Source organism: Chironomus tepperi, unplaced genomic scaffold (assembly GCF_022539635.2).
Source record: "Chironomus tepperi strain 1889 unplaced genomic scaffold, CSIRO-AGI_Ctep_v1 contig_337, whole genome shotgun sequence".
In the NCBI taxonomy this organism is placed as follows: domain Eukaryota; kingdom Metazoa; phylum Arthropoda; class Insecta; order Diptera; family Chironomidae; genus Chironomus; species Chironomus tepperi.
In genome coordinates, this window is record NW_027226459.1 from 1,148,965 (window position 1) to 1,161,276 (window position 12,312).

The following is a 12,312-nucleotide window of genomic DNA, read 5'->3' on the forward strand; positions in this document are numbered from 1 at the left end:
TAAATGCCTTCATTATCATATTATATAAATAACTCAGCATCTTCACTCCTTCCAGGTAATGAAGCTCATGAAAGCACAATTTCTTTCAATTAATTACAACTAAATGCTTAACCCCCCCAAAAAAATTTCCATTGACCTCATTTGCTTCTTTACTACCCTCACAATTCTCAAAAGCTGATAGGTCATATTTATATCCCTTTAATGATGATTTATTGCTTCATATTTGTTACACAAAAAATATTTTTTCTCATTTCGCTTTTAAAAATATTTTCTTTTTCGGCAAAAAAGCTTTAGAATATTTTTGTTTGCTATTGCTGATGCTGTTCTTTTCATAATCCGATATTGTGTCTTTCTTATCTCATTTCCCGAACAATAAATGTTGGACATGAAAGGTTTTTGCTTAGTTGACAGTGGGGAACTTTTGGAGATTAGAGCCCAATATGGGGATAACATGGAACATTCCAATATGGGGGTGTTTTATTGGAATGGAATTCATCGGTTTTCTGTTGTACTTAAAATTTAATGGTAAGAAGCACCAGTAAGGTTGAAATTTATTGAATCGACTCAAGTTGGACTCTCTAATTCCTTCAATCGACTTCAGTCGACTTCAATGAGAAGGAAATCACTGGAGTCCGGAATTCATTGGAAAAGCCTTTTTGGTCTTCTGGAGTCCGAACTACCAAAGGACTGCTCTGTTCTTGCTGTACTCTAGTTGAGACCAATCTAATCAACTTCGAGCTCCGACTAGAAGTCGGATACAACAAGAAGTCGAAATTTGAGGTTATGACAGCCTAACCTAGAATCATTTATGACTACAACTCCAAATAAATCATTTTTTGACCGGGTTCATACGCTTCTTATTCTCAATTATAAAGGCCTGCTTTATTAATACAAAAAAATTACTTGCTATTCTTTAGGTGTCCCGGGCAAAAGGAATGAGATCTATTACAATTGTTGTCCAGGTAATTATCATAAATTTTCTTCTTACTTAATTAAATATCTCGCATTATTTTCTTTAAATAATTGTCTCATCTTTTTTTTGGTTCCACTTATTATGTAATTCACTCATTTTGTGACAAATTAATAATGATATTGTCTCTTTGTTCCTTTCTATCTTATTCTAATTCCAACATTATGTACTGTGAATATGAAATTTTAACACGAAAATCTACAGAGCCGTACGTGGTAAGTGTACTAATTAATGAATGAATTTAAAAGCGATGCATGCAGCCTACAATAAGAACTAATCTCAATTTTTTTTTTAATTTCAGGACGTAACATTTGCGATAATCATAAGACGACGAACGTTGTATTATTTTTTTAATTTAATCGTCCCATGTGTACTGATTGCATCGATGGCATTATTAGGATTCACATTACCCCCTGATTCGGGTGAAAAATTATCATTAGGTAATGTACTACATGCAGTGGCAATTTTGGCAGAAGTCGAAGTCGACTTGAGTTTGGGCTGGTTCGGTAAAAAATTTATTAAAATTTGCGAGGTTTTTTTCTGATGGCGCTTGTGAAGTATAACATTTCATACAAATTTCAATTGGTTCTTAAACTTTGTATGGAAGTCTTTTCTGCTAGCACTTGTGAAGTATAACATTTCATACAAATATCAATCGGTTCTTATATTTTGTATGAAATTATTTTCTGCTAGCACTTGTGAAGTATAACATTTCGTACAAATTTTAATCGGTTCTATGGCAAACTCAAATTACCTTCGACCTCTGCAACTTAGTCACAGCTATAAACATTTAATTTGCATATTTAATATTGAATTTAATTGAATTTTGATTATATCCACATGTAGGCGTAACAATTTTACTATCATTAACTGTATTTTTAAATATGGTCGCTGAGACAATGCCGGCAACATCAGATGCCGTTCCATTATTAGGTAACATTTTCAAATTATACACAAAAAAAACAAAAAATTCAAAAAAAAAAGCCAGCAAGCCAAAAGTTTTGCGTGTGTATGTGTGAGCCACAAAAAAAAAATTTAGTTTCGTGTCGTTACTTTTTAATTTATTTGTTTTTTGTGTGTGTTAGCGATTGTTTATATATTTATAACCTCAAAAAAAAAAATAATTTATAGAGATTATTATGCTGCTGATGCTGAATATTTTTGCTATTGATAATCAGAATAGCCTTTTGTAAATAATATATATATAATATTTAAATTAACCTAACCAAATTAAAAAACTATATTTAAATTACACAATTATAATCATTATAGGTGCGAATGCTTCCAAGTGCTTTATACTTTTTATTGTCTGTGTGTGTGTTTGTGCCGTACGAGCCTTGACACATCCTTTTTTATTGTTTATGAATTAACCATATATTAACAATTAACATAATTTTACCGACGTTACAAAGTGGCAAGAGCATATCCGATGGGGAAAGCTAAGGATGAGACCAAGTCTGAGCTTGGTCCGAGCAGATTGTTATCAAGTGTCTGAAATTTGTTTTCGAGCTGGAAACCCAAACAGCACATCATTGCTGCTAGAGGACCATTGTCTCGTCGTAATAACGACTAGACGCAAAGTTGCCTTGACGGCATTAAACGGTTCGCCGCATTGTGCTGTTCGGAAATCAGACTCAATATACTCATTCTTCAACTTTCATAATGTGATCGTCAATTCTGTCTGAGTTTAAAGAGTGTACTTAATCAGCATCCCCATTCTTCTATCTTCTAGAAAGGTTCAATTTTTGATGAAAATCGTGGATATGTCAGATGTTGCTCAAGAATCTTATGACACTAGACTTGAAGATTAAGAAAATTTCTAGAATATGTCTTTAGTCATTGTTACTTTGAGTTAGTGTACTTTTCTAACTCACTTTAATAGACTATGAGTATACTCACTTGAATGAGCGTATATGTATAGCATAGTTAGTCGCTTTAGAGGTGTATATTCAAGGTATTAAACACATATGTATGCCGTTCATGTGTCGCAACACATACATTCAATCCATTCAATTGAGCATCTTCCTAAAATGAATCAGATGCTGAATGGAGCAAGTCAATCTTAAAATTTACTGTAATTTTCAAAGCACCTACCCAAAAGACACAAACCTTCATTTGGCAACCATTTGGAAGCCTCAAAGAGTGGCCAAAAGTCCATTTGAGCTTGCCAAATTTGTGTCTCTCGGGCTACAATTAACATTACAAATTTCCCTTAAATTTCTCATAAGCTCAAGAGAAATCTACCCGTGTAAAATATATCCTCGACCTTTTTTTTTTTGTTGATCACATAGTCTCGCATTTTATGTAACCCATACACAACATCCATACACAGTTATACCCTCACCACTCTCACATCATAAGTCTAAATATATATTTATCAATATATTATGATCTCCAACAGAACTTTACTACTCTTATTTTTATGGTTAAAGTGCAAAAACATCCATTTCACGTGTTTTATTGACCACATGTAGCAACCATTTAGATGGAAATGAAACTCATACTAAAGATTTTTACTTAAAACTAAAATAAAAAAAAAAAAAAAAAACGAAACTGTTGAGGCGAATGCACGTCTCAAATGGAAAATGGAGCCTTCATCCCTACATAATATATGATGAATATTGTATGCTTAATTTTCGCATTCGAGACGTCAAACCAAAGCCTTTCGATGTAAAATAAAAAAAACACATAAAAAATTCCTTTTAAAAATTTTTGACAATTTGTGAATCATCCGTTGGGAAAAAATGATTATTTTTGTTTATTCTGAGTGGCAATTTAGGGCTGAATTGGCTAAGAATGCTTGTCAATGCGTTGGTCAGTCAATATCAAAGATTTAAACTTTTTTTATCTATTCGAGCCAATTTGAGTAGACTTTTCCATAGAAAATCTGAGCCGACTTTGAGTTCTGGTTCTGTTGCTATCTGCTATCATCAACAAGACATAATCCATCACAAGACTCACCATTTAGGCTGAAACCATAGTGATTATAGTTACCCTGCACATCGTAGTGTCTATCAAGACCCCGCAAGGCGCCAGCGTAACACAAAACATGCCAAAAAGTGGTCTTCACATCGGTTCCATGTCGACTCAATGTGCCTTACTGGCTTTTAATGTGCAGAGCTCGAAGTCGACTCGGATTTTGTATGTATCGACTCAAGTTGACTCGATTTCATATAAAATTCATGTCTAATTCGAAGTTCTGGCCAATAGAAACCTGTTAAGGATATTGTGTCGACATGAAACAAACGTGATGGCAACTGTTTGCAACATATGTGCTGCACTGACGTCAGGTTGGATATCATTCAATTCTGTCATGTCCAGGGAAGCTTTAATCACTGTTCTGAGTGAAGCTTAAAGCTTCGGTGATGAGGGTCACGTTATGAACTATGCCTTGATGTTAACAGCCAAAGAACTCGTATTGACAGATCAACAAGACATTGCCACATGGACAATTTAGCCTTTATTGCTGCTCGGGTTCTGTTTTTAGCACACGAAATTATTTTATCACATTTAAATTTTTGCTGCTCAAATTTGAGTTTATTGAATGTGTTTTTGTGAATAATTTCGGACTATCCAGTAGTCGAATAATTCATTCACAAATTCAAATTTAACAGTTAAAATCTGCATTTTTGATTGGACGCACATTAGGTGCAATAGAGTGCAAAAAAAAAGCTTAATTTTATTTATATTTTTTACATTTATGCATTTCCCACGGACTTTTGATTCAGCCATTTTAAAAAATATAAATCAATTAACAATAAATAAAATAATAAAAAGTATTAAAATTATGCAGAATATGTGTTCTTGTATAATAATGAATAATTAATTTTAATTGTTGAATAGTTTTTTGGATATGATCTATATATAGTTTTTGTTCTTTTTTTTGAATTCTTTCATCCTGAAAAACCAAAAATTATCATTTTAAAAATTAAATAAAATATTTAAAAAAATTTCATTTTTTTTGTGGCGTTATGAAATGTGATTCATGAATATTAGTGAACGTTGTGTCTACCACCAGTATCTGTGCATTTCATCCTCATCCATTTTTTGAGAGATATGAGCCTAGTCTGTCTTGAAACATGACCTTAAAACCAAATGACTTAGATTAGCTCCTTCCTAATTACCATAAATGCTATAATACTTATAAAATTTTCAAAATTTTTAGCAGGGATATAGGCCTAATTAAGAGGTTGCATTTAGATTATTCAATTTATCTGCTGATTTCTAGCTCCACCAGTCGTCCTAGGGTATTCGAACCCAAAATTAAAAGGTATCAAACTAGAATTGATTCAAGATCACCTGCGCAGGCCGTACAGATCAACTGTGATAAATGTCCTCAATTCATGGTTAGCATCTTAAGCCGACTCGCTAGCTGGCTGCCCTGTGCCCTTTCTCAATACCAAATGCTTTGAACAGCCTCTTTTCAAGAGTTCTCTGACTACAAAATTAAAATATGATGATTTTTTGGATATATTTACTTCAATTTTCATTCACAACATTATATGCAAAATTCTATAAACGCTTTCAATCAACTTCAAATTTTGTCATAATCAACAATTTCATAAATTGATTGAAAATTTTTGCATTAATTTTAAATTCAATAATTAATTTGATGCGGATAAATTATGCACTAGTGGACTATATTCAATGCTATTGGAATATAAAATTTTCAAATGATTAAGGATAATTCAACCGTTGATAATCGCTTAGAATCAGTGGTGGACAACCTTTTATTTGTCGGAGCACAACTTGGTAGTTAGCTTAAAGGGATAAAGCACAATGCATTGGTTCTTGACATTTTCAAACATTTTTGACGGTGCAGTACTGTGCCGCGATAAACAGGCTGTCGACCACTAGCTTAGATTAAACATTTAAGCCAGTGGTGGGCCACCTGTGTACTGAAGTACACTAGTTTGCCACCAAATCTTTTGGAAATGACATGAACTGCATATTGATTGCAATATCAATCCTGGCTCACCACCAAGGTGTGCTTTGAAAATTAAAAGGTTGTCCATCACTGGATTAAGCATTTAAATAATTCTATAATGCTCAATAATTCCAACTAGTCATTAATATTGTTGAATAACGATACTGAGTACCAAGAAGCCAATGAATAATCGTCATTCATTAATCACATCCGAAAAAGGATATGAATCCACATTTCAAATGCTTCACATTTCTGACAATTAAAAACTAAAATTTAATCAAAATTTAAAATAATAATAAAAAAATTCACACCGCTCGTATCACCAGCATCATTTGTTTGAATCAAGCCTGTTGTAAATATCTATATCTATATATATAATCAAAAATAAGAATTTTAGAGGAACCGAAAAAAAAGCATTTTTTATGTTGTGTGTGAAACTTTTTAGTGAAATTTTATTAGTTTTGTTCCAATTTGTGGCAATTTACTTATTATTATTATTTCCAGCATGAACAATAATATGCAGTTGAAGGATTTTTTTATATATTCTAGTTGCCATTTGCTGTTAAACTATATATGAGCATAGTAGAACTGTGTTTAATATTGAATGAGACAAAAAAAATTTACTCCATACGACCATCTGACATAACATCGATCAAGCAACAGTAACATGTGTCATGTCATTGTCATAATTCTCGCTCATCATAAATAATACATGAAATATTTATGTAAAATTCTTTTTTTTTTTTATTGTCACCACTGTCATGACAGCACACTTTTTGTTATTTACATTGGAGATGGGAGGGAGGGATTAGATAGATATGTAGGATAAAAAATGGATTTTTGATCAGGCAGCTTACAATATGCTGTAAGGTCTGGGTTTAAATTACAAATGCTTAATAGTTGATAGGATAATTTTTGAGGAATAAGAAGCATAGATTGGGATTGGCTAATGTTTTTGGATGGAAAAAAGGGGTTTCTACATTTTTAGTACCGTGTGCCGTCCGAGCTAGGGATTGATATATCATTTTAGGAGCGTATTTAAGGGGAGTAATGCCTCCTTCCCCTTCTCCCTACTTATTTGGCTACACCCCTGTTTCATTGAAAACCGAAAATTAGGTTTCGATCCCTAATCTAATAATTATGACGATTCCGACATAGGATATGATAATGCCTTATGTAAATATCCTTAACAACCCTACTTTAGTGGCCCGTTGTGGTAAAATTCATTATCAGACGTAAACTTAGTTACTGAGCTGCAAGTAAGAAATCATTTTTGATCTATGATCTTCCTTAGATAGTATCTGATACTGTCTCAATTCATAATAGGCATAGAGTATATATTATATTCCAGGATGATCACTACGAATCCTAGAAGAGGTCTCTTTGTCTATTAACGTATTATTGGCTACCGATTGTAACGTTGACTATTGACGCCAATAATCAAACCTAAAAAATAGCTCAAACACAGCCAATTTGATGCTATCAGCACTTGTTATCATCATTCTGATGTTTGACGACATTGGTTTGCTTTTGCGACTGTCTTATGTCGCTCGAAATTATGTGAATAATTTTGTAAAACAAGCCTGAATCGACGATAACTTCAATTGATGTTAATAAAAGAGCTCTAACTTTTTTAATTTCATGCTGAACTGTAGTAGATTTTTAAAGACTATTTTGCACCTTTTCTGTCAAAGAATCCTAGGAAACCAAAGGAATTTTGAAGACAATGGGGGAAATTTGACTCAGCACAGGCTAAAACCTTGATGCTTTAATCTATTTATCCCTTAATGACATACAAAAAAGCCATATCTACACTATAACTCTGTTAAATATTACAAAACATTCCTCAATTCCTTTACCAGAAAAAACATTTCATGAATTTTAATATGTTGCATATTCAGGCCAAACATGTCATTAGACACAAAAAAATAAAAATACCAAAAATATACATAATTTTCTAGAAAAAATTTAAAGATTTAAAATGCTTAACATAAATCTTATTTGCAAAGGTTTTCTAAATATATTGCATGATATACATAGCAAGTATCAGCACCTGAATTCTCGGTAGGCTTTGTAATTAAGAAAAACAAAAAAAAAATTACACACAGGCTGTAAGCCGGAATGATCATTAATACCTAAAAATAATCCGATGAAAGGAGCACATAACAACAGCAGCAACAAAAAATAAAGAGCTAAAAACAATAGGGAAACTGAGATGCTTTACTCCATACGGTACACCCCTAAAATACCAACATTATAAAAAATGTGTTGTTTATCTACAAAAACAAGCAAGCTTTGTTGAGGGTCGATGGTCATAAATAAATAATTCACATGCTTTCTTACCTATAGGTCAGGGGTGGGCAACTTTTGTGATGCGGTACACTAGTGTGATGGTGACTTGTTGTAGCAATGCCATGAATCGCGTGCCGTGCACGGGGATCTTGGGATTTCTTGTATTCACGCTAGTGTGTCGCGACACGCAGGTTGTGCAACAGTTGTGTGACACTGAATTTATTCAGAAATGACATGAATTGCATAATGGTGCACGGCTTCGATCGTGCCTTTCTACAAAGGTGGACCGCGACACACAGGTTGCCCACCACTGCACTAAAAGAACATTTTTCACATTTTCACTTCCTGCTCATTTACAGAAGCAAAAAAAAAATCCTTCAACCTTCATGCATTTTTTATGATTATAACAAAAAAACAAAAAAATTTATTTATTTTTATTAAAAAACTTAAAAAAAAGCTTTAAAAAACAAAAACTCATCAGTCTTTTTGGCTGCAATGCCTGATCCGCATTGCGACCAGAAATTCCAAAAAAAAATTTAATTAAATAAAATTCCAAAAAACTATTTAAAAATGCTTATTAACAAAAAAACTAAAAAATATTTAAAAAAATACTACAAAATAAAATACTTTAGCTGTACATGTCTATAAATGTCGATTTAACAAATTTTTTAATGCAAATGTAGTCGAATGAAAGTTTTTTTGTGCAAATATAGCATAAACAACATTAATGCCTGTATTGTGGGCCTCACAAGAAACCGACAAAAAAAAAAATTCGCAAAAAAAATCTCAAAAAAAAATTAATTATTTTATTGTTATATAGGTACATATTTCAATTGCATAATGTTCATGGTTGCCTCGTCAGTCGTCTCAACAATTTTAATCTTAAATTACCATCATAGAAACGCCGATACACATGAAATGTCTGATTGGGTAAGTCCTGATAACACTGAAACTGTAGTTGGCGTTTTTATAGTGTGTTCATTGGATACAAGATATTTGATACTGGTGACATTATTTTTAATTGTCATAGTGTGTCCAATGTCACCAGATTCAAATATCTTCTTGAGATTTTCTTTTCAACACTATAAATGAATTTTTTTTTTTCAATTCCATAACTTAACATGAGAAATGATGACCGAAATTGCAATAACCAGAGTTTGAAGTCGACTCGAATTTTGTATGAAAAAGTCGAGTCAAGTTGACTTGACTTATGTGTAGAGTCAAATCAACTTGACTTGACTTTTATATGAATTCAGGACAATTTGACTTGATTTTGTATGAATTCAATTCAACTTGACTTGCACCTTATAAGGAGTCAAGTCAACTTGAATTACCTTTTGTAAGGAGTCAAGTCAACTTGAATTAACTTTTGTAAGGAGTCAAGTCAAATTAACCTGACTTTTGTAAAAATTTGAGTTAAATTGACTTGACTTTTATATGGAGTCAGATCAACTTTACTTGACTTATGTATGAAGTCAACTCAACTTGACTTGATTTTTGTATGGAATCATGTCAACTTTACTTGACTTCATCCATAAAAATCCAAGTCAACTTCGAGCTCTGGAAATGACATAGTTAATAACTATTTCAGCAGTTTTGAGTCATGCTTCATGTCACAAAGTTTTCAAGTCTGTAACATTTTGGTCAATGTTGCTATATTTTGATCACTTTATTGCTATGATAAGTCTATATTCTACCTGTTAATCCTCTTAATCACTAATTGTAAGTTTTTGGATTCTAAAAAGTCAACAAAATGAGAATTTTCTTGTATACCTTAAAGTAGGATTGATATTGCAGATGCTTATGTCTTGGTTTCTGTGACTAATCTAGTTCTCTGAGTCGGATTTGTGATAATTTTATGTGATGGATCATCAATTTCAACTTTTTTTGAATTCAACAGCTAATCCCTAGCGACAATATTGCGACAGATCTTAATAGATTGCCTTTAAATTCGTTCAAAACAGATTTCACAGCGACAACAGGACAGCTACATGACTTTTTGAAGTTGAGCCGCTAATGCGGCCATGTTGCGTTGCCCTGACAATCATCCCAAGTGACCAAAATGGAAAAGGCTCCATCAAAGACACATTTATTAACATCAAATGGTCGCCTCCTTCATTTAAAAGCCATACAATTACCACACTGCTTCGAAATGCAAGCGGCGAGCGTTAAGTGCTAATAACAGTGTCTATGATCGAGTCTAAAAGGAGTTGTGGTGAAGCCTATTCCCTTTTGACCGCTCGGGTATCGTCAACATCTACTAAATTGCTATTATAGTCCATAAATAAGCTGATCTGTGAGCGTTTCAGCATGAATTCTACCAGCACCAACCCTTAATTTCTCTGACAACCCTAAACATGACTTTCCATAAAAACCCTTAAAAACGCAGTCATCTGGCATCCATTTTTCTATCAAATCAGATTTCCTTTGCGTGGGAAGTTTATTCATCCACTTAATGTTCGCTGGCTGTTACCTTCTACTTCAAGTTCTTCTTACTACATCCACCTTTGTCCTATGATAAATATCTTTCCATTTTAAGCAACTTATAATTGTGCAAATTCATGCTGTGACCATTTCTGTATATCTATAGCTTCTTTCATCTCCTCCCTACTGTGCGTGTGTATGTATATATGTCTTTGCTCACTTCCAACATCTTCCTTTACACTTTCATTAAATATTAAATTATTGTCATTCTGAGGGTACAAAACGAAGAACTTCCTTCTTGTATATTTCCACTTAAATGCAGTAGAGTAAAAGAGCTATGCTGTAGATGCTCTCAAGATATCAAAATACATTCAATTTTGTTAATAACCAGCAATCGTCCGCATCACCATCATCATCGTTTATTCCATTTATATTACCTTCATAATATGAAATGGAGAATGATATTCTATGAAATAAAATGGGGAGCAAGGTCGGAGTTGGAGTCACCAGTTGATATGAACTTTTTTTTATTATTAAATTGAATGAAATTTTTATACTTTTATGGCAATTCACATCCTGCTTGCTTCAACCGCTGAAAATGAAAATTATATGGATATTCGGGATAAGAGGATCTGGGAGGGAGTTGTTGGCATGATGTCTGAATTCCCGAGTGAGATAATGTAAAATAGATGCTAGAGAGCGACTACGTTGCTCATTCGGTGAGAAAATGTTAAAATTACGCTGAGATTCTCAGACTACATAATGATGTCTGATTTCCCCGAATGTTTCTATAAGGCAAACAGCCGTCTTGGTGCCATTTGAGCAATTATATCAAAAACAGCTATCGTGATGCAAAAAAGGAAATAAGTCAATAACAGCAATCCAGGTGCTGTTAGAGCAACATCGGTTATTGCCGTACATTCGGTGAATCTAGGTAAATGCATTGGGATACTCGCAATTTGGAGCATTTGAGGGTGTCGTTTGGGATTTAGATTGGAAGATACTTACAACTAGCTGATATTTCATGAAGTCAAGTATATCATGCAGCAGAGGGTCAAGAGATGTTAGGGCTTCAAACCATTATGATTCGGACATTTCTTAAATGATTTAGAGATTTATCCACAAGAAGCTCTTCACAAGAAGCTCAGTGAGTAAAAGTAGGTCGGTGGTGGAATGGTTTAATACTTCAGTACATAATTATCGACCATAAGTTCGAGACTCGACATGAAAAATTATTCAATTGTCCTATTTTGAACCCGATGCTGTGAAAACGCTACTCACAGCCTGGCACGGTCTGGCTTATTCTCGCTCATTAAACAATCATTAGACACGAATCGCTCTAGCGCAGCTTAGAATCTCAATGATTTCAAAGTGAGCGAGATAGTCATCATATTATGGACATCATTTACGTCCAAACCTCAAGATGAAATTCCATTTTCTATTAAAATAAAACGTAGAAAAATTGATGATGCAGCAAATGTCGCGCAGGAAGTTTTAAGTGAAAATAAAACTATTCAAATTGATATTCAAATTTCATTCCATGCAAAGAGCATTAAAGAAGATTCTGATTTTTGTGCTCTAAAATAATATCTTTAAATGACATAATCCTTAATTCAAGCATAACAGCGTAAACATAATCAATTTCTTGGAATGAAATCCAATTATTTTTGCATCACTTGCTTGGCACAATTCTCGTGAC

General features: G+C 33.2%; 1 protein-coding gene across 3 annotated transcripts in view; it reads left to right on the forward strand.

Moving 5' to 3' along the window:
- LOC139093578 (neuronal acetylcholine receptor subunit alpha-7-like) overlaps positions 1 to 12,312 on the forward strand; it is a 58,433-nt gene that overhangs the window by 15,382 nt on the left and 30,739 nt on the right. For all 3 annotated transcript variants that reach the window (XR_011544709.1, XM_070644328.1, XM_070644327.1), the window contains exons 7-11: positions 918 to 962; positions 1,175 to 1,185; positions 1,272 to 1,410; positions 1,817 to 1,903; positions 9,010 to 9,119. Coding sequence is in view for 2 of the 3 variants with exons in the window: in XM_070644328.1 (XP_070500429.1) it covers positions 918 to 962; positions 1,175 to 1,185; positions 1,272 to 1,410; positions 1,817 to 1,903; positions 9,010 to 9,119 (392 nt within the window). In the remaining variant the exon portion in view is untranslated. The remainder of the gene's footprint in view (positions 1 to 917; positions 963 to 1,174; positions 1,186 to 1,271; positions 1,411 to 1,816; positions 1,904 to 9,009; positions 9,120 to 12,312) is intronic.